This window comes from Malaclemys terrapin, chromosome 2 (genome assembly GCF_027887155.1).
Source record: "Malaclemys terrapin pileata isolate rMalTer1 chromosome 2, rMalTer1.hap1, whole genome shotgun sequence".
NCBI classification, from domain to species: Eukaryota; Metazoa; Chordata; order Testudines; family Emydidae; genus Malaclemys; species Malaclemys terrapin.
Genome location: NC_071506.1, coordinates 95,941,286 through 95,964,782, shown reverse-complemented (window position 1 = coordinate 95,964,782; position 23,497 = coordinate 95,941,286). Strand labels below are relative to the sequence as shown.

At 41.3% G+C, this 23,497-nt stretch overlaps 1 protein-coding gene across 3 annotated transcripts in view; it reads left to right on the top strand.

Moving 5' to 3' along the window:
- The window catches only part of CD226 (CD226 molecule), a 49,859-nt gene that overhangs the window by 13,119 nt on the left and 13,243 nt on the right, over positions 1-23,497 (top strand). For all 3 annotated transcript variants that reach the window (XM_054019379.1, XM_054019380.1, XM_054019377.1), the window contains exon 4: positions 12,086-12,418. In XM_054019379.1, the coding sequence (XP_053875354.1) occupies positions 12,086-12,418 (333 nt within the window). The remainder of the gene's footprint in view (positions 1-12,085; positions 12,419-23,497) is intronic.

Here is a 23,497-nt window from a genome sequence, read left to right as displayed (position 1 = left end):
CTGAATTTCATTGGGAGAATGCACTTTGACCCCAGCCAGGTCTACAACTGATTGCTGGACTTTCTGAAGTCAGTAGTTGACCTGATAAGGGATATGAAGTTTGGTATAGCTACACTTGTAAAGTGTTACTCAAGAGGTCAGAGACATTAGTCTTTTTTTTTTTTTTTGCAAAACACCGTTAAATTAATAATAATAATAGTTTATTATTATTATTATTATTAACAAAATCCTCACCCAAAAGAATTAATTAAGCTAAAGTTTAGATTGTAAACACCTATGAGTTCTGGAAGGTAGGAAACATTTAGACCATTTAAATAAAAAACAAAAACAAAATAAAGACAGGAAATTCTAAGACAATGATAAACTGAAAAGAATCAACAAAATCAAGCATCTGAAAGTATGGAAAATAGACAGTTAAGATACCACAAACAACCATTTATGGGTCACTATACCATTGCCCACCCACCACTCAAAATGATGAGATAATCATGCCTACACTCTGCATCTTCCACACGAAAGTAGGAGGCGCCTACTCCCGTTCTCTCACCTGGAACGCACCATGCTCATGTTCACACCACAAAACTCCTACATTTGCATTGCCTACACAACTGCAGACTATCCTCTTATTCACACCTTCTTGAGAAACGGCAACACCAACATCTTACTTCTTGTGCTACATGTACACACAAAGAGCTGTCCGATGTCATACTGCTTTTCTCATACAGGTGTCATCCTGGAAATGTTAGAGACTGAATCCTCTATATCTAATTTACCCATCTACATCTACCTAAGGCTTTTATATTGTACTTATCAGTATGGAATTTAAAATACCACAAGAGCCCAGAAAAAAATATTTTCCTTTAGGCAAAAGGGCATGGATTTGTGTACTTGATTATTTATTTTAAGGACTTTATTTTTGTGGGTGGAAGTTACTGAAACAGTAGATTTTACCATCTGATCTGAATGACAGCTGGCTTGGGCTCAGCCTGATCATTCCTGATAGCCTAGCACCAAGAATGTTCTGTTCCCAGTGTTGCGTTATCCCTGTGGAGAACAAGGCATTCGCTGAGGTATTGCTTAAATAGGTTCCAGTGCAACAAGTCTTTTGTAGATTAGGACCAAGCCTTTTAAAATCCTTTTTGGAAGAGTCATGGGAACCTATGGCATTTAGAAAGCACAGGTGCTCTATGTCTATGTCAGCCTTTGTTGCTAACGACATGAGCTGCTGTGAGGCGTACCCACTTCAGTTTTTTTGTGGTGATTGACTCTAAACTCAGGTAAGAGTGAGTTGATGAAAACAGGAATGACTGTGGTGACATTAGGAATGATTGTGGCACAGCCTCCTGGCCCAGAGAAGATGGAAAAAAATTAGCTGGAGCTGCAGCTGGAGTTTCCTCAGTGGTCGGGCTCACCGCAGGTTCAGATACCTTGCTTGCCTTTCGTTGTGTGGTTTGCTCTTTACACAACAAATCTGATAAGACAGAACTATATGGGCATAGTGGAGTTCAAGTAACCATATTTATTGAATATAAGCAGTATGTGGGGCCTTGCTACCTGTATACACTGCTGGTCTAGTTCTCTGGTTGGGTTTTTGGGGCTTCTAAAACATAGAAAACATGGTTAGCACCAGTGGTGTACTCAAGCTATTTGAAGAGATAGTAGTCTATTCCTATACACTATGCCTTTGTTATTAATCTATGTATATTCTACATGTTTAAAATGGAAACTAGTGGTAAAGCCAGAGACATCCTTTTATGATGTGTGTGCAGAGCAATGGTACATAATGACAGAATTAAAGTTGCTTGGGGAACTTTCATTGCATGTTTCAAAATATTGTAAGTAAGGAAAGTTTAACCTTAAATAAAAATTCCCAGTCTCTTTCCTTAGTATTGCGTTTAGAAGGTAAAACAGAATCATTGCTCCTTTCCCCAAAACACACTCATTTTACGCTTTGAACTGAAAATGGAATAGTCTGTTTATGCCCAGAGTTATTTTACAATCTTGTGATGTGAATTCTGCATATCACCTGTTATGTCTTGGAAAAGTTTATTTGATTTCTTTCTCTGGTTTCAGAGCTCTCTCTGAAAGACAGGGCTGGCTCCAGGCACCAGCCTGGCAAGCAGGTGCTTGGGGCGGCTGCTCTGGAGAGGGGCGGCACATCCAGGTATTCGGCGGCAATTCGGCGGACGGTCCCTCACTCCCACTGGGAGCAAAGGACCTCCCGCCGAATTGCCGCCGCAGATCGCTATCGCGGCTTTTTTTTTTTTTTTTTTTTTTTTTGGCTGCTTGGGGCGGCCAAAACCCTGGAGCCGGCCCTGCTGAAAGATAGTAATGCAAATAGAAATAGTTTTTAATTTTTGACTTAAATTTGTGCTTCAATCAATAAATGACAATGAGCCATTTGCCCCAGAGGGATACATGTCCTGAGCAATACTAAATATGACAAGAAGTTTATTAATAGTGTTTCAATGCCAGATGTACCCATTAAGTATTATCACACCTTACATAGAATGATCTGCTCTGTTCTGTCATAGCAGAGAGAGAGCAATTGTTCTTAACTAGCGCAATTATACACTGAGCACTATCTTCTAGATTACTGTTCTTCTGTTTGTTAAAGCAGTACAAGCAGTACATTACATATATTCTTTCCAATGACCTTATTCACCTTAAATAACATTTTTTCAGCTTATCTGTGTCTAAGTACAGAATGAGGTTCATAGATTTGTAGTGAAAAATTATCAGCCACTTACTGTAGCTGGAAAGAAGAGATGATCCTGATGGGCCTTTGCTCCTTATCTCTCTCTTAGATGTGAGCTCCCAAGGGCAAGGACAGTCTTTGTGTCTTCTACAGTGCCAAGCATGTTGTTAACAATTAATAGAAAAGAAGGAAGCGGCTCAAACCAAGCGAGGCTGCCCTTCCTAGATATCTGCCATGGAGATGTGATTGTTAAAGGCTTCCTTTTTGCTGCTTGTTTTCTGTTGGGGGGGGGGGGGGAGGAGGTTTACAGGCTGAAGTACACCATTTCCCTTCAGTAGAGAAGGTGGGGGAAAAGAAACAGGTGGAAGGAACCCATTTTTCTTCTTAAAAAGAGGCTCAGATTGTGAGGAATACCCTTTTCTTCCTCTTTTCGCAGGCAGGAGAAGTCTAGAGTTAAAATAAGCTGTGTGGTCCATCGCTCTTCTATTCTGATACTTTGTCTACATACAGACTTGCACTGATTTAATTAAACAAATTTCAGGTTAAACTAGTACAAAAGGCTATGTAGAGGGATTTAGTTGTGGAAGAATATGTCCTCTCCTGGCATGCTCAGGTAAAAGGGTTGACTCAAGGGGGAAAGGAATGGAACATACATAGGAGGCAAAAAACGACAAAGAGTCCTGTGGCACCTTATAGACTAACAGACGTATTGGAGCATAAGCTTTCGTGGGTGAATACCCACATCGTCAGATGCATGTAATGGAAATTTCCAGAGGCAGGTATCCTATAGTGAGAAAAGTGAGCTAGATGGGTAATTTGGATGAGTCTTTCCAATGATGGAAAATATTTTGTAATGGAAACTGAAATAAAGATGTCTGCATTTATTCCTCTTTGTGCAAGTGTATTATTGCTGTTTTAAAGAAATCTTGAATACTGTAGTTTGCACAATTCTTTATTGTTCAGTGAGGGAGAGTCCCTTCATCTCTAGGCTTTTTGTTTTCATGTCCAGTTCGGAAATCACTGTGCTGGAGTCTTTACGGAAAATCTCTGTGGCACCTAGAGTGGGACATCTTTTTCTAATTATGATAACATGGCTAACTTTAAGAGAAGGATCAATGTCCCAGATACTTGTGTCTGGTTGGAGACAAAATGTCCTGCTATAAATGATGAAACTAGGCAATCACTTTGGAAAATATACGGAAAGGCAATGTAGCTAGATACATTAAAAATATGACAGTATCTTGGTAGATTCCTTAATTAGATTAATTCTTAACTCTAGCTGTAATATTAGTGGTGCATCTACACAGGAACATGGTAGAAATTATTTTCACATTTTTAAATTAAAATGTAAAGTGTAGTACAGGAGAACTTTGCATGATCATATACACAGTGTAGGGAAATTGCCATTAGGAAACTTGAAGATTTTCAGCCCTGAAGTTCTCTCAATCTCTAGGTAAACAGGAAATGACAACTGGAACTGGAGAAAGGAGTGGCAAGATTGCCTAGATGATAAAAGGTCATGTGGTTTCTTTATGTATTAATTCCACTTCTTAAAACTGATTTTATAAAAAAACAACCCTCAATATTTATTTATTAGGAGTGATAGCATATGGAAGATTGGTTGAAAGAAGGGATATTTGGAGGAAGAAAATGGGACGTTATTGTTACAGGCATTAGGATATAGGACATCAGATAACCAGGCTCAATCAGCTTATTTAACAAAATATTAGACAGAACAACACAGAAAAGTTAATGTTACTAATTTGAAGAACAGCCTTGCTGCAATCGTGGATTTTTTCTGTTCTAAAGTGATCACAAAACTACTTATTTTTAAACCATACTTGTTTATACTGTGTCTGCCGCCTTCTTCCCCTTTTTTTAGCTTCGATACAATTTATAACCAGTCATTCAAGTAACAGAGCCAAACATATTTTTGCCTAATAAGCACATTTATTTTTAGTCATATGTGGCATAACATGTGTTAACATATACACTACTCTTACGCCACTGCCAAGCACAGAATTAATGTCCCCTGCAGATTACGCCCCCCTCCCCAATAATTGATTCTGACGGGGAGGTGAAGGGAAACTGCAATTGCACCTTTTGCTGACCAGGGGCTGATGTGGCACCAGAAGAGAGGACAGCTGGCTCATGGGCTGGAGCAGCTAGCCACGGAGAGGGAGGGGGCAGAGGCTGCCTTCTTCACAGTGCCATGCCCACAGGGCCAGGTGAGGAGCCACTGGATATGGGGGGTGGGTAGGAAGACAGAGCAGGGCACACGGGGCTGCTGTGGGGAGGGTGTCACACAGACTGGCCTAGTTGAGGGGACAGACTGGGGTGAGGGCACAGAAGTTAGTGGGGTGACAACACTGAGCCAGGGGCTGACTGGGAGGGGTGGGGTTCAGGGCCACATGGGACTGGGTAGGGGGGTGCAGGGCCACGTGGGGGGTGGTGGCTGAATGGGGACGGGGCAGCTATGCCTGGCTGAATGGGGAGTAGGGTACAGGGACACATGGGAATGGGAAGATGTGCCTGACAATGGGAGAGTCTAGGGGTCAGTCAGGGTCTGCATGGACAAGGCTTCCCAACTCTCTAACAATCGCACCCCACAAAAAAACCTGTTCCATACTTCTCCCATCCACACCCAACAACCCTCCAGGTTCAATCCTAGGCTCCTTCCCAGCAATTACTTCCCTCTCCCTCAGCTCCTCCATTAACTGTGATTCCCCCAAGCCTTTACACTATTTCTGAAGAGTATGGGAAATAGGTTCCTGTATTATAGTTTCAATAAATTATTACTCAAAATTCTGCATTATTATTATGCTGAGTAAGGAATCTATTTGTAAAAAAAACATTTCCTGAATCTTTTTTATTGTCTGTGTTGTTAGATATACTTGCTGACAGGTATTTGCAATGCATTTCTAAAATAATTTAAACTGGCATTATTCTTGTTTGTTATTTTGAGAAATAAAATATGCAGAATTTTATAATGTGTGCAGAATTTTTATTTTTTTGGCTCAGAATTTCCCTTCGGAGTAATACAGCACACTGGAAATTTTCTTGCTTAGCATAACTGCAAAGCTTCATGGGAATCTGGTTCATAGGCTAACAGTATGAAACGTGAAGGTTGTTCTAGGCATAGCACATTCTTAATTTTAAGGCTGCTGTCAAATTATATCTTTTTGAATATATGTGTGTATATGACAAAAATTATTTAGTTTGCCAACTATTATTCCACAGCATTATACTGCTGCAACTACGATTGAATTCACCTTGGCTTAAGCACATAATATCTGCGCTATCCACCATTACCTCTATAACACCCAGTTGCTTAGATCCAGAGCCGTTTTTTCCCTTTCCCTAAAGAATAAATGTGATTAATTAAATTTTGAGATAATGAAATATGGATATTATTACATAACGCAATGGTGGAGGGAAGTGGAAAGTGTACAATGGTAACTTAAAATATTTAAAATTATGGAGCTAGGTAATAGGCTTCATAGAACAGACCGAGAAACATGTTGTGCTGGGAAAATATACCGCATTTTATGAATAATCTGCAGAATGAACCCAGATAGGAGATGAGCAAAGTGTGAGGGGAATTATAAATTGGGATGGTTAGACTTCCAGTACTTCAGTGCAGTCCATTGAAAGGAGCTTACCTGTTAATATTCTTAAAGTATCCCAGAGCCTCTTTCCACTGCTGTCTCTAAAGATGAGCCTTTCTTTTGGTTCCTTTGTCAACTAAACAGAATAATTGGGAATTTAATAAGGGAAGAAGGAACTGGAGATGAAATGTGCAGTAAAAACCACTGGTGATGTATGGGTTTCTCTTATTTATTTGTTACTAGAGTATCTGGTACTAAGAAGCTTTGTATGAAACAACCTGCCTCATTTTTAATAAGGAAGAAACCTGTAACACCTGGATGGAATCAAAATAAAATGAAGGATTGTACAGTGCAGATTCAAAATTGAAATCTTTTTTTGGTAGCTCTGGATTAGATCACGGTAAAACAAGAATCCATAAAAAGTATCCCCCTTATTCTGGGCAGAGAAGGGAGAGAGTGAAGGCTGTGTACTGGTTTATGCTAATCAAGGGGAACCTCGGAACCTGCTGAGGTTCCCCCATATCTATTTGTCTTTGAAAAAGTAAGTAGGAGCAAAAATAGCTGTAAAATTGTTGTTAACTGCAGGGATGTGAAAAATATGCAAAAGTAATTTGTGAAGGTGCCCCTGCTCCCTACCCATAGGCTGCTCGCTACTCATATTGTTGAATGAGATGCACCCTGATGTTGACTGTTTGTGATGAGCTCACATGGAGTGCTCCCCACAGCAACCGTGTGCACTCATGCCTTGACTTAGATTGCCTGTTGCTAGGCAGCAAGTGCACCTGCCTAGCATCAGCCTGCATCACCCTGCATGAGTGTATATGTATGAACATAGCAATAGTAATAATTAAGTTTTCATCACAGGATCTCAAAGCACTTTGCAAAGGTAAGTGTCATTATCCTCATTCTGCAGAGAATTAAAATGAGACCAATCTGGGAACAGATTTCAGGGTACTAGAAGAGAGTTAAGAGAGCTATCTATTCGATCTCATTGTGTCTCTAATCAGATGTGAAATTTTCCAGCATCATGCAAAACAAAATCTAAATATATCCAAAAATAAACTGGTTAAAATAGACAAAACAACATGCAAAGCCACAAGATTACATATGTTATCATGCATTTTCTTTCTTTTCACTGAGCTACACCTTGCTCATGTTAGCAGGGTCAATATTTAAGGTTACTCTAATTGTATTTCTATATCAAAAATTTAAAAAGAGAGTAATGTGTGAAGTTTATACAGTAAAGTTAAACTCAAGAACAAATATTAGGTTTACAAGACTGTAAATCTGGAAATAGTGCAACTTGTGATAAGCAGTAATAGTTATATATACTGACTTCAAAAATGAATGAAAAACTATCTGGGAGGGGGAGAGCCTGATGTCTGAACGATTTGCCAGTGAAGAAACAAAAACTAGGTGAGGTTGACCAAAGAGTGAGAAAAGTATTAGAACTGGGCAGGAAACAGTCCTCTTGTCCTGCAAGAATTTTCAAAATTTTAAAACATTTTCCCATGTCTGATCAGAACAAAAAGTAGGAATATTGAAAATTTTCAGAAGCTGAAAATCTGTTTTTTTTTAAGATCAGATCAAAAAACTTTTGTTTAGATAATTTAGAATCATTTCATTTTGATTTTTAAAACTTTTTAAAACTATAAATTAACTTTTTTTCAATTCAAAACAAAAAGTCCTTTCAACCCTAAACCTGGAACTTTTTGTTACAGGATATTGAGAATAGATACTGGAATCCTTAGCTCCAGCCAACTTCCTGTTGCAGAATTTGAGCTTAGCTGCTCGTCCTCTTAAACCCTAGCAATTAATTTACATTGGTTGATCTTCATTTACATTTTCAAGGCTACGATAGCAAGAAAAATGGCTAGAGACTTATACTTTGAAGAGACAAAAGTAGAAATTTTCTTTCACATTTCTAGAGGCCTCAAATCATGGGGAAGGGTCCATGGCTGCAAGATATGAGGAGACCAGAAGATAGCTCTGACTGTGACTAAATTAGTTCCAGCATCAACATGGAAAAACTGTTATTCAGAGAGTCTAGCACACTCATCCCACACAAAGCAAGAAGTAACTATATAGTGAGATGTGCTTAAAAAAAAAAAAAAGAAAGTTGTTACATGGAGGAGGAAGAGGGAAGTACTGTGCTAATACCTGTGTCAAGATAAAGCAAGCTAATTAAAGAAAACAAAAGCTCCAAATGTGCAGTATTTTTGATCCATGTATTGGGAGCATTTAATTAGAAATATGAAGGCCTGATTCTGCACTACCGTGCACCTTCTGGGATCACCTAAACACAGTATGTGTAAAATACTATTGTGTCAGAATGGCACTTTCACAGGTTTAAATGACTGCAGATAGGTTTTATTCTACAGTATGTTGCCCTATGTATAAAATTCAAGAGAGAGAGAGAAGTAAACATCATTTTAAAATATATTGTGACTTTTCCCCTGCCTGTAATGCATATGATGAAATGCTCAAACTGCTACATATTGGCAAGGAATTTCAGTGCTATCCTTATTTGTTTTATTTTTTTTAAAATATGTTTGGCTATTATTTTCATTTTCTTCCTATCCTAATATTTATTATATCAAAAATAACCACGTTAATGCAATATCATGACTGAAGTGCAGAATATCAAGTATTTAAGTGCATACAAGTCTGAAAATGATAGGTTTAAGGTCCATAGCCACCTTTACTCTATTCTTCCTGTGTGTATATTACAATAGGATCTCTTACTGCAAGCTGCTAACTGCTGGTAACTTTGGCATATTATTGGGCCACTAATATAATATGAAGAAATAGCACTTTTCATAAAGTCATAGATGTAAAGACCAGAAAGGATCATCTAGTCTGACTAAGCATAGTGCAAGTCAGGAAGACTTCTCTGAATTAATTTGAACCATATCATGTCTCTTAGAAAAACATCCACTCTCTATGATCTTGGCAAGTTGTTCCAAAGGTTAATTACCACTGTTGTTAAAGTTTTGCACTGTACAGTATGAATTTGTCTAGCTTCAGCTTCCAGCCATTGGGTTTTGTTATACCGTTGCCCATTAGAGTTCTATTAATCAAATTTCTATTCCCCAGGAAGGTACTTTATATAAACTTTGAACAAGTCACCCCCTTAATCTTCTTTTTGATGAGCTACATAAATTGAGCTTCTTGAGTTTTTGACTATATGGCATATTTTCCAATTCTTTAATCATTCTTGTGACCAGGGCCACCCAGAGGATTCAGGGGGCCTGGAGTCTTCGGCGGCGGGGGCCCTTCCACTCCGGGTCTTTGGGGCACTTCGGCGGCAGGTCCCGGAGCGAGTGAAGGACTTGCCGCCGAAGACCCAGAGCGGAAGAAGCTCCGGGTCTTCGGCAGTGGGTCCTTCACTCGCTCTGGGTGTGTTTGGCAGCACTGAAGGACCTGCCGCCGAAGACCTGCTGAAAACTCTCGTGGGGGCCCCTGCAGGGCCTGGGGCAAATTGCCCCACTTGTCCCCGCCCTCTGGGCGGCCCTGCCTGTGGCTTTTCTCTGAACCGTCTCCAGTTTTTCAGCATCCTTCTTGAAGTGTGGACACCAGAACTGGAGATAATTCCAGTAGTGGTTGCAACAGTGTCAAATATATAGCAATATAACTGCTCTACTCCTGCTTGATATTCCTAAATTTGTTCATTCAAGGATCACATTAATCCTTTGGCCAAATAGTTGAACTAGATGCTCCTGTTGAGCTGATTATTGACCATGACCACCCCCTTTTCAGAATCAATGCTTCCCAGGGTAGAGTCCCTCAGCCTGCAAGTTAGGCCTCTATTCTTTGTTCCTAGAGGTATGTCTTTGCATTAGGCCATATTAAAACACATATTGTTTGCTTGTGCTCAGTGTACCAAGCAATTCAGATTGCTCTGTATCAGTGACCTGTTCTCTTCATTATTTACCATGTATGTGGCATGCTTTGCATGAAATATCACAACCATATATGAATGGTGAATCTGGTGGTTCGAGGGTGCTACTTTGAGGTACAGTGTAAATTTCCCATTTAGAATTACATTTCGAGAGCTATCAGCCAGTTTTTAATCTACTTAATGTGACTTCGTATTATTTTGTTTTACTTCAGTCTCTCCCATATGTATGTTAATGATACCAAGCACATGCAGAAGCTTGAGAAATGCATCGTGGGACAAGTTTCTGAAGTGAACAAAGATACTATGGGATCCAACCCTTCAGTCCTTACCACCAGTGGGAATTGAGTGCACTGAGCACCCTGGACTGTTCCTTTTACACTAACTTGATTTCCAACCTCTTTCAGCACCAAATGTCTCCAAACAAGACAAAATTACCTATTGTCATTTAGGAGTTACATACATCCAAAAATTGATGTTAGAAACCAAGCTGTTCTTGAGTCTGCTGAATGCCAAGAATATTTACAGTTGTCCTAAAGAAGAGGAATTTTTTTTCTTGCTTTGTTTATTTATAAGCAGATAACTATTTCACTCCAAAAATTACTTCTGGGCTAAGAAACTTCAACAAGAAGGATTTTTAAAAGGAATTACTTTTAAGAAATTTGTATAACTGAGAAGTCACTTTCTTGAGCTGATAGTAACTGATTTAGTTCATTTGGGGAGTTACTGACCTTTCACAGGACAGTCAAATGTTTAGTTATCATGCAAGTTTGTCCTCAGTGGCAGGTCTGGGATTTTTTGAGGTGCACTGGAGTTGTGGTTGGGAGAACTTCAGTTCATTAACTGGTACCTTCTGTAATCTAATTGATGAATGTAGATTTGGAACTATATAAGGGGTTGAGGGTTGTGTTTTTTTTTTTTTTTTTTTTTAAGTATATGTGATGAGAGATCACAACAGGCAAATTTTTATTAATCTGGAAAAGAAAAATTAATGTGACTGAAAAACAGACTTTTAGAAGAAAAGTGCCATCTCAATCTTAACTTGATTGTTGCTATAATTTTCTTGTGGGCAGGGATTTATTCAACAATGTGGGTAAATGGGCAATGCGTTAAAAATAAACTTGAAAATGTCTTCACATCCTGCATTATGGAGGTGTTATAATATAGTGTGTGCATATGTGCACATATGTAATGTAAAAACAACGAGGAGTACTTGTGGCACCTTAGAGACTAACACATTTATTTGAGCATAAGCTTTTGTGGGCTAAAACTCATCAGATGCATAGAGTGGAAAATACAGTAGGCAGGTATATATACACCAGGGGTCAGCAACCTTTCAGAAGTGGTGTGCCAAGTCTTCATTTATTCACTCTGCTTTTAAGGTTTTGCATGCCAGTAATACATTTAAACATTTTTAGAAGGTCTCTTGTCTATAATATATAACTAAACTATTGTTGTATGTAATGTAAATAAGGTTTTTAAAATGTTTAAGAAGCTTCATTTAAAATTTAAATTTAAATGCAGAGCCCCCCGGACCGGTGGCCAGGACCTGGGCAATATGAGTGCCATTGAAAATCAGCTCGCATGCCGCCTTTGGCACATGTGCCATAGGTTGCCTACCCCGATATAAACAGTACATGAAAATATGGGAGTTGCCTTACAAAGCAGGGGGTCAGTGGGTAATGTGGGTATGTAATGTGTTACCTTTCAGTATTTTAGAATTACCAGATGTCTTCAAACATCCTTCCGCTCTAAGCCAATTTAATTCATATTAATGTGTAATATTAGCATATAGACAACGGTACTTCTTGGAATAGATTGCTGCTCTTAAATGTAACCTGTATCCATTATAAACAGTCTTTTTTGCTTTCTTTTTAATAGATTCTTTTGAGATATCTGTGCCACCAACCAACCACACGATTATTGAACCAGGGGGAAATGTGACACTTAGATGTCCTTACAGTGTTGGAAGTTTGGTGCAGCAAGTGATGTGGGAAAGGATTAAAGCGGATCGGATGGATACCATAGTCCTGTGTAACTTGTCAGAAGGGAAAACCTATGGTTCAGATTACCAGGAGCGTGCAATGATAGACTGTGCTACTCAGGAGAGCGACATTCTTGTCATTCAAAATGTTACATCTTCTGACTCTGGAATTTACCGCTGTCGTTACGGTGGAAACAAAACCCATGTGATGAGCTTGACTGTCACTAGCGGTAAGTGAAGGGACAGATGGGAACTCTTTGAACTGCTAATGTTTTCCACCCACACACAAATACTTGTAACTGCTAAGTGGGCTTCTATGATGTCACATTCAGACTAGCAGTATGTCATGAATAGCTAAATGTGGTGGTTACTGTGGCTTCCACAAGGCTGGGCTGACTTTGAGCCTGGCTGGTCTCTCAGCTGTTTCAGGGGAACCAGTGACTATGTGGGAGTGAGAGAGAAGGTGAGAGGGGTGGTTTGGAACAGGGGAGAGTAGTGGGAGAGAGCTACTTAAGGCTGGGAAGGGGAGTATCCAGCTCCATTCAAGCTGCACCCTGGGAATTTCCCAGTGTTTATCTCCTGGAGCAGGGGTGCTGGAACAGTTTTTATAGTGGGGGTGCTGAGAGCCATTGAACCAAACTGTCAACCCTGTATATGATGGAAACCACTTCAAGCCAAGGGGTGCAGCACCTAGTTCCAGCACCTCAGCCCTGGAGTGAACTACGCTGGGTTCCAGAAGCGTGATGCACTCTGAGTTGTAAATATCTGGGAAGCTCAAGAGTGCAGTTTGTCTGGAGCTGCAGCATATCAAACATGGCTGCCATAATATGCATGTTAGGTACTCGTTTATTTATATATATTTGTTGTTTTGCATATGAATAGAGAATTCATCCTATCCGTATTGTCAACTTCTAATGTAATGTTTGTAAAACGTGCCAAACTGACAGCTACGCTTGCTGAAGTCCACTCATTGTCCTTGGAACAGTCTAAGCACACACCGAAACCGTGCAGATTCCCCCTCATTGCCCTAAAATGACCTAGGCCTGCCTAGGTGAAAAGATAGCTTGGTCACCCTAACTCAGTGGTGGGCAACCTGCAGTCCGTGGGCCTCATGTGGCCCATCAGGGTAATCTGATTGCAGGCCACAAGACATTTTGCTGATGTTGACCATCCACAGGCACGGCCCCCTGCAGCTCCCAGTGGCCGCAGTTCGCCATTCCTGGCCAATGGGAGCTGCAGGAAGCGGGAAGTGTTGCCCACCACTGCCCTAGCTTCTCTACTAATTGTGCAGATTATATAGGGATATGGCCACCACCACATTAATAAATTAGATGGAGACCATGAAAATTATTTCTTCTAGACTACTGAAGAATTGTTGTGTGATATCAGCCAGGCCTGGCTTCTCACTGGCAATCTGACAGGAAATGCTCCATGTTCCATTATCAATGCACAGAGCCATCCAGCTGACAGTGTTTTGCATCACTAAAGGCCTATGGATTGGGATCTCACTACCTTGTGTCAGAACTATATAATGCAGATACCGCATGCAGAGTAAAAATTCAAAATAGGAATTTCTTTTTTTTTTGTTTTCTTTTAAGGACTAGTCGATTTTCATATAGTCTTTTCATGCTTCGAAACCTATCCACTGAATTTACAGCCAGGAGAGAACACAGAGCAAAGTGTTAACTATGATGTACGTGAGATTAAAGACTGTACATGTGGGAATATGGAAACATTTTGCACTGATTGTTTGCAACAATCTCCTTCTTCCTAACAGGAAATCTAACCATTGTGAAAAAATTGATATTCTCCTGTGTATATGTGAACTAACTCACATTTTATTGAATTTTCCATTCATCCTGATACCGCAGAGCTCCTTTGATGGTCCATTCTAAATAATCCTGCTGCAGTTTTGATTTCTTTAATATGCGTTGAAGGCGCTAAAACTAATTTTAGATTGTTTTGAGCATGTTTTGAAAGTATAACTCCTCTTGTGCCTTCCAAATTCGACTCCTTCCATTCATGTTTAAAGTCCATGCTGTTAAGCACCTTTAAAGGTACTGTTTTTTCTTTGTCATAACTGAGTGTTCAGGATATTCAACATACATCCTAGGACTAGAAGACTTTCTTTAACAGAAATAGTTCCTATGGCATGGAGTCTGAATCCTTTCAGAATGTTTAATCCAAAGGGTGGTTATTAGGGGGTAGAAACATAGGAAAATGAACCGGGCATATTACTGTGCACACCTAACCTGTTGTTGAATGAGAGGGGGAAGGGAAAAGCTTTTGAATCTTGAATTTCTCTTGACTTTGACAGTTTTAGGCACCCAAGTTTAAAAATGTTGACCTTATGCAATAATAATCAATCAGGCCTGAACCTGATGAAGTGTCTAGCAAAATTCCTATTGACTCTAAGTGCAGCAGGACACAAAAAGCCCAAACCACAACAAAAAAACCCAAACAGGAAAAAGGACCAGTCTATCCCACCTGTTAAAACTCCCGCTCCTAACCTAAAGATTGATTATTAACCTTCTATCGCTTTAAAGAAATCCTATAAATCCCTGACAACTTTGACGTTGTCAGTGTACATTTGGTTTCTGCTTTTAACAACTGTTGTTCGATATGATGAAAGTCTGTGCCTACAGCACAATACAATTCAATGTGTGCCAAGCCCTCTCCATCTCAGGTACACACACTGCAATATTACACACACAACTGTGCACCAAGGGTGACTAGACCGCAAGTGTGAAAAATTGGGATTGGGTGGGGGGTAATAGGAGCCTGTATAAATCGGGACTGTCTCTATAAAATCGGGACATCTGGTCACCCTATGTGTACCTTTTATAATAACTAAAGGAATTTTTTTTATTGAAATGTTTTTCCAATCATTTTGTTTTTATTTTTCAAAAGTGTTGTTATGCACAATGAATGAATGAGAGAACTAGGGGGGGAATATTAACTGGAAGGGGGAGAGAGAACTGGTATTGCTTCTATACGTAGTAATGCACATTGGAAAACATAATCCCAACTATAGATATAAAATGATGGGGTCTAAATTAGCTGTTCCCCACTGAAGAAAGATCTTGGAGTCATTGTGAATAGTTCTCTGGAAACATCTGCTCAATGTACAGCAGCAGTCAAAAAAGCTAAAGATATTAGGAACCATTAAGAAAGGGATAGATAATAAAAGAGAATATATAATAGAATCATAGAATATCAGAGTTGGAAGGGACCTCAGGAGGTCATCTAGTCCAACCCCCTGCTCAAAGCAGGACCAATTCCCAACTAAATCATCCCAGCCAGGGCTTTGTCAAGCCGGGTCTTAACAACTTCCAAGGAAGGAGACTCCACCAGCTCCCTAGGTAAAGCATTCCAGTGCTTCACCACCCTCCTAGTGAAATAGTGTTTCCTAATATCCAACCTGGACCTCCCCCACTGCAACTTGAGACCATTGCTCCTTGTTCTGTCATCTGCCACCACTGAGAACAGCCGAGTTCCATCCTCTTTGGAACCCCCGCTCAGGTAGTTGAAAGCAGCTATCAAATCCCCCCTCATTCTTCTCTTCTGGAGACTAAACAATCCCAGTTCCCTCAGCCTCTCCTCATAAGTCATGTGCTCCAGACCCCTAATCATTTTTGTTGCCCTCCGCTGGACTCTTTCCAATTTTTCCACATCCTTTTTGTAGTGTGGGGCCCAAAACTGGACACAGTATTCCAGATGAGGCCTTACCAATGTCGAATAAAGGGGAATGATCACGTTCCTCGATCTGCTGGCAATGCCCCTACTTATACAGCCCAAAATGCCGTTAGCCTTCTTGGCAACAAGAGCACACTGTTGACTCATATCCAGCTTCTCGTCCACTGTGACCCCTAGGTTTTTTTCTGCAGAACTGCTATCCAGCCATTCGGTCCCTAGTCTGTAGCAGTGCATGGGATTCTTCCGTCCTAAGTGCAGGATTCCTAAGGCAGCTCTCCTGGACCCCTTTGCCCTTCATGTTATTCTACCAGGGGATCCTGCCTATCTGTTCCCTGAGGGAGTCAAAGTCTGCTTTTCTGAAATCCAGGGTCCGTATTCTGCTGCTCTCCTTTCTTCCTTGTGTCAGGATCCTGAACTCGACCATCTCATGGTCACTGCCTCCCAGGTTCCCATCCACTTTTGCTTCCCCTACTAATTCTTCCCTTTTTGTGAGCAGCAGGTCAAGAAAAGCTCTTCCACAGTTGGTTCCTCCAGCACTTGCACCAGGAAATTGTCCCCTACATTTTCCAAAAACTTCCTGGATTGTTTGTGCACCGCTGTATTGCTCTCCCAGCAGATATCAGGGTGATTAAAGTCTCCCATGAGAACCAGGGCCTGCGATCTAGCAACTTCTGCTAGTTGCCAGAAGAAAGCCTTGTCCACCTCATCTCCCTGGTCTGGTGGTCTAAAGCAGACTCCAACCACAACATCACCCTTGTTGCTCACACTTCTCAACTTTATTCAGAGACTCTCAGGTTTTTCTGCAGCTTCATACCGGCGCTCTGAGCAGTCATACTCCTCTCTTACAATTCCCCCACCTTTTCTGCCCTGCCTGTCCTTCCTGAACAGTTTATATCCACCCATGATAGTACTCCAGGCATGTGAGTTATCCCACCATAATGACACTATGTAAATGCATGGTACCCCCACACCTTGAACACTGTGTGTTATCCCCTCTCAAAAAAGATATATTTGAATTGTAAAAAGTACAGGATGGGGTAACAAGAATGATTAAGAGTATGGAACAGCTTCCATATGGGGCGAGATTAAAAGGTCTAGGACTGTTCAGCATAGAACAGTGGGGTGTGGGAGGAGATATGATAAAATCCTGAATCTATAAAATCATGAATGGTGTGGAAAAAGTGAATAGGGAAGTGTTATTTACCCTATCACATAACACAAGAACCAGGGGTCACCCAATGAAATTAACAAGCAGCAGGCTTAAAACAATGAGAAGGAAGTACTACTTCACACTATGCACAGTCAACCTGTGGAACTCCTTGCCAGGGAATGTTGTGAAGGCCAGAAGTATAACTGTCTTCAAAAAAGAATTAGGTATGTTCCTGGAGGATAGGTCCATCCATGGCTATTAGCCAAGATGGTCAGGGACATAACCCCATGCTCTGGGTGTCCCTAAGACGCTGACTGCCAGAAGTGAGGACTGTATGACAGAAGATGAGTCACTCAATAAATTGTCATGTGCTTTTCTCTCCCTCTGAAGCAACTGGCACCAGCCACTGGTGGAAGACAGGATACTGGGCTAGATGGACCTTTGGTCTTACCCAGTATGGCTGTTCTTATGTTAACATTCTGAGAGATGTGGGGAAATTAATGAAATGTCCAACCAAGGTCAAATTTAGTTACTGTGGCCTGGTTCAGCACTTGTTTTGAATGAGCCAAAAAAAAAAAAATCATTTCTAGGCATGACTACTTGATATATATCATTTTATGTATTTCCTTTCATATCCAGTTAGTCACCTCATTTGGCCTGGCTTTCATTTGGAGCTGCAGAGCGAAATAATAGTCCAGGTTCAATCTCCTATCAAACTCCTTACCATTTCTTCCTGATCTGGAAGTGGATTAAAACCTTGAGAGGTTCTGTACAAATATTGCAAGCCAGAACTAGATAGAGGGTAAGGAGAGAGAAGAGTCAAATATGACTCAGGTTTTGAGTCTGGGAAATTGTGGGGAATAGTAAAATTGTAAATAGTGATAGAGAAGTGGTGGTGGAGAGGGATTAAGAGGAAAGATTAGAAATACAGTTTTGAAGAGACTGAGTTGGAGAAGATGGTTGGCCGTTGTAGAAAAAATGTCTGACACTTTTGGAAACGGAGAAACTGGACAGAGGGGCATCGGACGGGGGCAGAGAACTCATTTGCAGAGTTGAAGTCATAGAAACAGACATACTCAGGTATCAGAGGGGTAGCCGTGTTAGTCTGAATCTGTAAAAAGCAACAGAGGGTCCTGGGGCACCTTTGAGACTAACAGAAGTAACTTCTGTTACTCTCAAAGGTGCCACAGGACCCTCTGTTGCTTTTTACAGACATACTCAGGTTATGAGAGAAAAAATACTGTGGGAGAATAAAAGTTTCCCCTTTTCTAAATGTGCATTTTTTCATCTCTTTCTGCAAACAGAAATCACACCGTGTACTTCTAGTCAAAATCAGGAGGAGTACAAGCAAAGTAAGAAAATATACCATGGGAGGCTCATACAACGTTTGTCATTAGAAGTCCGCATGCTACACCTTGACGTTTTCTCACAGGAATGAGAGTGCGGCCCACTTAATACTTTGATTTTTCCCCAGTCTATCCTTATTAGTTGTATGTATTGGTTTATTTGTGTTACAATAACACTTGGAATCCCCGTTGAATGGCATGCTCTACAATCAGATAAAAGACTTTCTCTGTCCCTAAACCCTTACAATCTGACTAAAGACGTGAAGTGACAGCTAGCTTGCTGTATACAATATAGAGAAGGGTAACAGTAATAGGAACACAGGGCTGAATATATTGGCTAAATAGATAGCATTATTTTATTTTGAAACAAGCAATCTTGGCTGTGTTCAGCAGATCTCAGAAAGTTCAATTTCTAGTTTGTGGTGGAGTGATCTAAGGCTGTCTATTGTTCTGCAGGAAAAGTGTCATTTGTAGGGATGCTGTTTCAGATTTTTAACCACCTAGGTTTAAAGTGCTGGAAAAGTTCACTACTTTTGTGCTGCTTATTTCTCTGTCTGCCCATCCCAAGAAAGATCTTTACGAAAGGTGGTATAACAATTTATTTCTAATCTAACCAAAGGAAGACAGAAAAGGTATGGGTAGTTGTGGGATTTCTCTCTTTTTCTGAAAACCAGAGAAGTTTTTAAGGTGCTTAAATATGGATTTAGGGGCCAGAAGTGCGTCTATTGTGCACTGAATTACACTAGCTGAGGATCTGGCCCTATGTGCCAAACTTGCAGGCATACAAGTTTGAAAATGTTGCCTATATAAGGTCAGAGTGTCATTATTATACCAAGGTACATCTGCTATATTATATTTAGACGTTTTGTTTTAAAGTTGGTTTTTGAGAGCGTTAAAAGGGGGATATAGTAAAAAGACCACAAAGGGGGAAGTAATGAGTGGCTAAGAGACCTTGAGCTACCCATGAGTACTGCTGGAGGTATATTCAGTAAGTGGATTAAAGTGAGGTTCAACGTTGATAAGTGCCTGTTTAAAAAAAAAAACAAAAAACACCACACCCCAAAACACAATAGTATAATTGGAGTGCATGGTTATTGTTGCACTGATTTCCATATTATTAGAAGTAAAATTTTCCATCTTTCAGGTTTAATGTGTTTAATGTTTCTCAGGCTGTAACCTGTGTATCATATCTTCTCCTGGTGACTTGGTTTAACCGCAGAAGCACACTTGAGTTTCAGTGATGATTGATCTCACAAAGACTTCAAAACTCTTGTACTGGTTTTGAAAGTGTGAAATCTAAAAGTCCAAACTTAGTACAATAAAACTTGTTTTATTTTCTGAAGCAGCAATGTGCTATGGAATCTATGCTTCTACCATTCAAAAGGATTGTAGGACATTTGCTATGATATGAATCTATTGTAGGATACAGGGAATGTAAGATGTTCATGTTAAGTACCTTATTTTAATTCTAGAAAGCTCATAAAGTATCTTTAAATTGGAAAAGTTGCTGCCAGTTTTTTGTTTAGTATAATAGTTAGAATTAGTGTTTAATTTCACAAATCTTTGCAGTAGATGTCATTGTAGCACTAAATAATTTTAAGTTAAAGAATTAAATCAATCAGAACTATGCAGTACAAATGTTCAAATTAAGGTCAAGTTGACTGAGCCCCTGTTTTTGTTCGTTTGTTTTTTAAAGAAATACTGTGTAGTTGAATTCTTTTTACTTACCTTCTTATCTTTAAGGCTTTAGGGTTCACCTGGGGATTGGTGCCCCACACACTCCTGTACACCCCTCTCACACGGGGGGTGGGGTGTGACCAACCGACCCAACCCTCCCTGCCCAGTGCTCTCCACCCTCCATGCGCAGATGGGGCCCTGGGATGGACCCGCCTCTCCTGGTATCTGGTGCCGCATCTTCCTGAGGCAACACGCTGGGGGGGAGGGGGGCATAGGTTCACATGCCCCCCTCCCCCCATATTTCTGTCAGGGTTCACACCAGAATGCCAGCAGCAGCCTTTTGGCACTGTGCGGGAGGGAAGGGATGGGAGCTGCTTCCAGCCACAGAGAAGGAGGAAGGGGGGGGAAGGGATGACCCGGCCTGTGTCTTTGCAGAGCTCATCTCTTCACCCCACCTCCCGCATCCTGTGGCTGGAAGCAGCTTGTCCCTTCCTGCCCGCACAGTGTCGAAAGGCAGCTAACACCTCCAGGCTGCTGCTGGCCATCGACATAACCCAGCCGCCTCTGGCTTCAACAGAGGCAAGGAGGGGTTAAGCCCTAAGGATGCACTGTGCACCAGGGAACCTGACTGCAGGGGTTTCAGGAAACCCTGCCACAGAGGTGGCTCAGCAGGTGAGGATGCCTAGGGGAATGACCCAAGTTCCCTGAGGGCAGGACCCAGTGCGGGGTGGGGGGGCGGCGGGGGAAGAGGGTGCTAAGCCCCGGCCGCTGCTGTGGAGCCTGCAGGGTCGGGGCGCGAACAGGCTGGAAATAGCTCCCCCCCCCCCAACTCCAGAGCTTAGCCAAGGGGCGGAGAGGTTTCCCTGTGCCAGTGCTGTTCAGGGCTTTGGCACATGCAGGGCTTGGCTGCTCCTGGCCAGCGCCCCGGACTGGAGGGTCTTGGGCTTTCCTGGGGCATTGGCTCAGCCAGAGGTACTAGGGGAAGGAAGGAGCCTGCCGGCCAGGCTGTTGGTGAGCTGAGGACTCTGGACAGGGGCTGGTTTTCTGCACAGCGTTGGGAGCAGGATGAACACCGCCAGTGGGGATATGGAGGAGCAGTGAGGGTGGAAGGGGGGAAAGGGCAAAGCAAGGAGAGGACAGCGAGAGGGGGAGTAAAGGGATGATTGGTGGGTAGCAGAGGCAACATGTAACCGGCTGCTGCCTGGCACCTGCCTGCACTCACCTGCCACTTGCAGCATGCAACCAGTGCCGTCTGGAAACAGGATGGGGGGCAGGGCCCTGCTGGCCGAGATCCAGCACGCAGCGGGGGATGTGCTGATGGACCAACCTTCAGCATCTTCACCCCAAAACCAGCCTTGTACACCAACCCTCATCAACCACTGGACCCCACCACTCACTGCTGGTGGGCAGGCAGCTGGCGAGCAGGGACCACCAGTACTGATGGGGATGGAGACAGAAAATGTGGGAAAATTTGTCCATTTTTAAGAATGTCAGGATACCTTCAGGAGGGCTTAAATACTGGACTGTCCCTTTAAAAATGCGCAGCCGGTGACCCTAATTAAATCTCCCTGTCTCCTATAAATCCTGTTGTCCTGATGTCTTGCTAAATATGCTCATGTCATAAAATTAGATGCTGGCAATAGTCATCTTTTTAATACCTCCATTAATCTGAACTTGCTTTTAATAAGAGCTGCAGTTAATGTCATTCACCTGTTGCTGACTATGGCCCAAACATCTAAATTTTGTATAACAACTCTGTATCCAGCTAATAGGTACTTTCCATCTGAACACATAAATAACCATTCATTCACTGACTATCCTGTCTCTGGTTTATAATTTCCTTTGTAAAAAAAAATTCTTTTAGTATCAATTGCATTATATGTAAAAAGGCAAACAACATGACAGGTGAATTTACTGAAATTAGTTTTGGAATCTCCTTTAAATCTCTAACCTTTAATTAAACTTTGGCATTTACTGAATTACTCTGCATGATCTAAAAATGCTTAAATTACTGTAACCAATTAAAGTGAGCTGAATTAGGACTAGAGGGAAAAAAATCAAAATTGTGTGTATACAAGGGGGAGGGATAGCTCAGTGGTTTGAGCATTGGCCTGCTAAACCCAGGGTTGTGAGTTCAATCCTTGAGGGGGCCACTTAGGGATCTGGGGCAAAATCAGTACTTGGTCCTGCTCGTGAAGGCAGGGGGCTGGACTTGATGACCTTTCAAGGTCCCTTCCAGTTCTAGGAGTTGGGATATCTCCATTAATTTATTTATTTATTTTATTCACACACACACACACCCACCCACCCACCCACCATTCTCTTTAACTGAGAAAAGGCGAAAGGGCTTGTAGGTATTATTTTTGCATCTAAAGCAAAACTATAGATTTTTCTTATCCAATCTACTAAAGGTTTTATTTGATTTTAAGATTTCTACTTTTGCCCAGGGCCGGCTCCAGGTACCAGCCCACCAAGCTTGTGCTTGGGGCAGCACTTGAGGGGGGCGGCGCGGTGCTCCGGCCGCCGGGGAGAGTGGAGCCCCGGCCGGGCACTCCGCCCTCCCCCTGGCGCTCTGACCGCTCTGCTTTTGCCAAATGAGTTTTTGGTGCAGATCTGCGTAAAGGGAAACCAGTTGGAGAGTTTAAGAAACTTACATTGCTAGTTCTTGAATCAGAGACCACCATTTCCAAAGACAGCAGCGCTACGTTTGACTGAAAGGAGCTGCCATCTCCATTAGCTGTCAATAGCCATAGGGCTCTTTCTAGACTACTGGCCACCTGAGAAAACAATACTATTTCAACCTGTTGGGATATAGATATTTAAGCCTGTCTGGCCTATACTTTAAGAATTTAGGTGTATTCTTATCACTTAGCTAGTTATAGAGGTATAAAAGAAAGAAAGAATTAAAATCATTGTCTATTTGTGGAAGGGCCTTTTCTTACTGTGACAGTCTGAGGCCCTGTTTAGTCATATTGAAATAAGGCAATTTGGAGCTGTTAGGAAGGTGATCCGATCTATCACCTTCAGAGAAAGGAAAGAGCCTAGAATATGTAAAAGGAAATTTAGTTTGATAGTTTTCTGTCTGGTAAGAACTCACTTATCAATAGACACAGCTGGAAAGCCCTTATGTCTGTATAGATGTAGTTGTAAAATCCTCACTTCTGTATTGTTTTGTATGTTTATCAGCATGGTCTCTGTCTGGTTCTGTAATTGTTTCTGTCTGCTGTATAATTAATTTTGCTGGGTGTAAACTAATTAAGGTGGTGGGATATAATTGGTTAGCTAATCATGTTACAATATGTTAGGATTGGTTAGGTAAATTTTAGTAGAATGATTGGTTAAGGTATAGCTAAAAATATTACTATATAAATTAGTGACAAACAGGAAGTAAGTTGGGATTCAAAAATAAGGAAAAAGAAACTTGGATTTAAGCTTGCTGG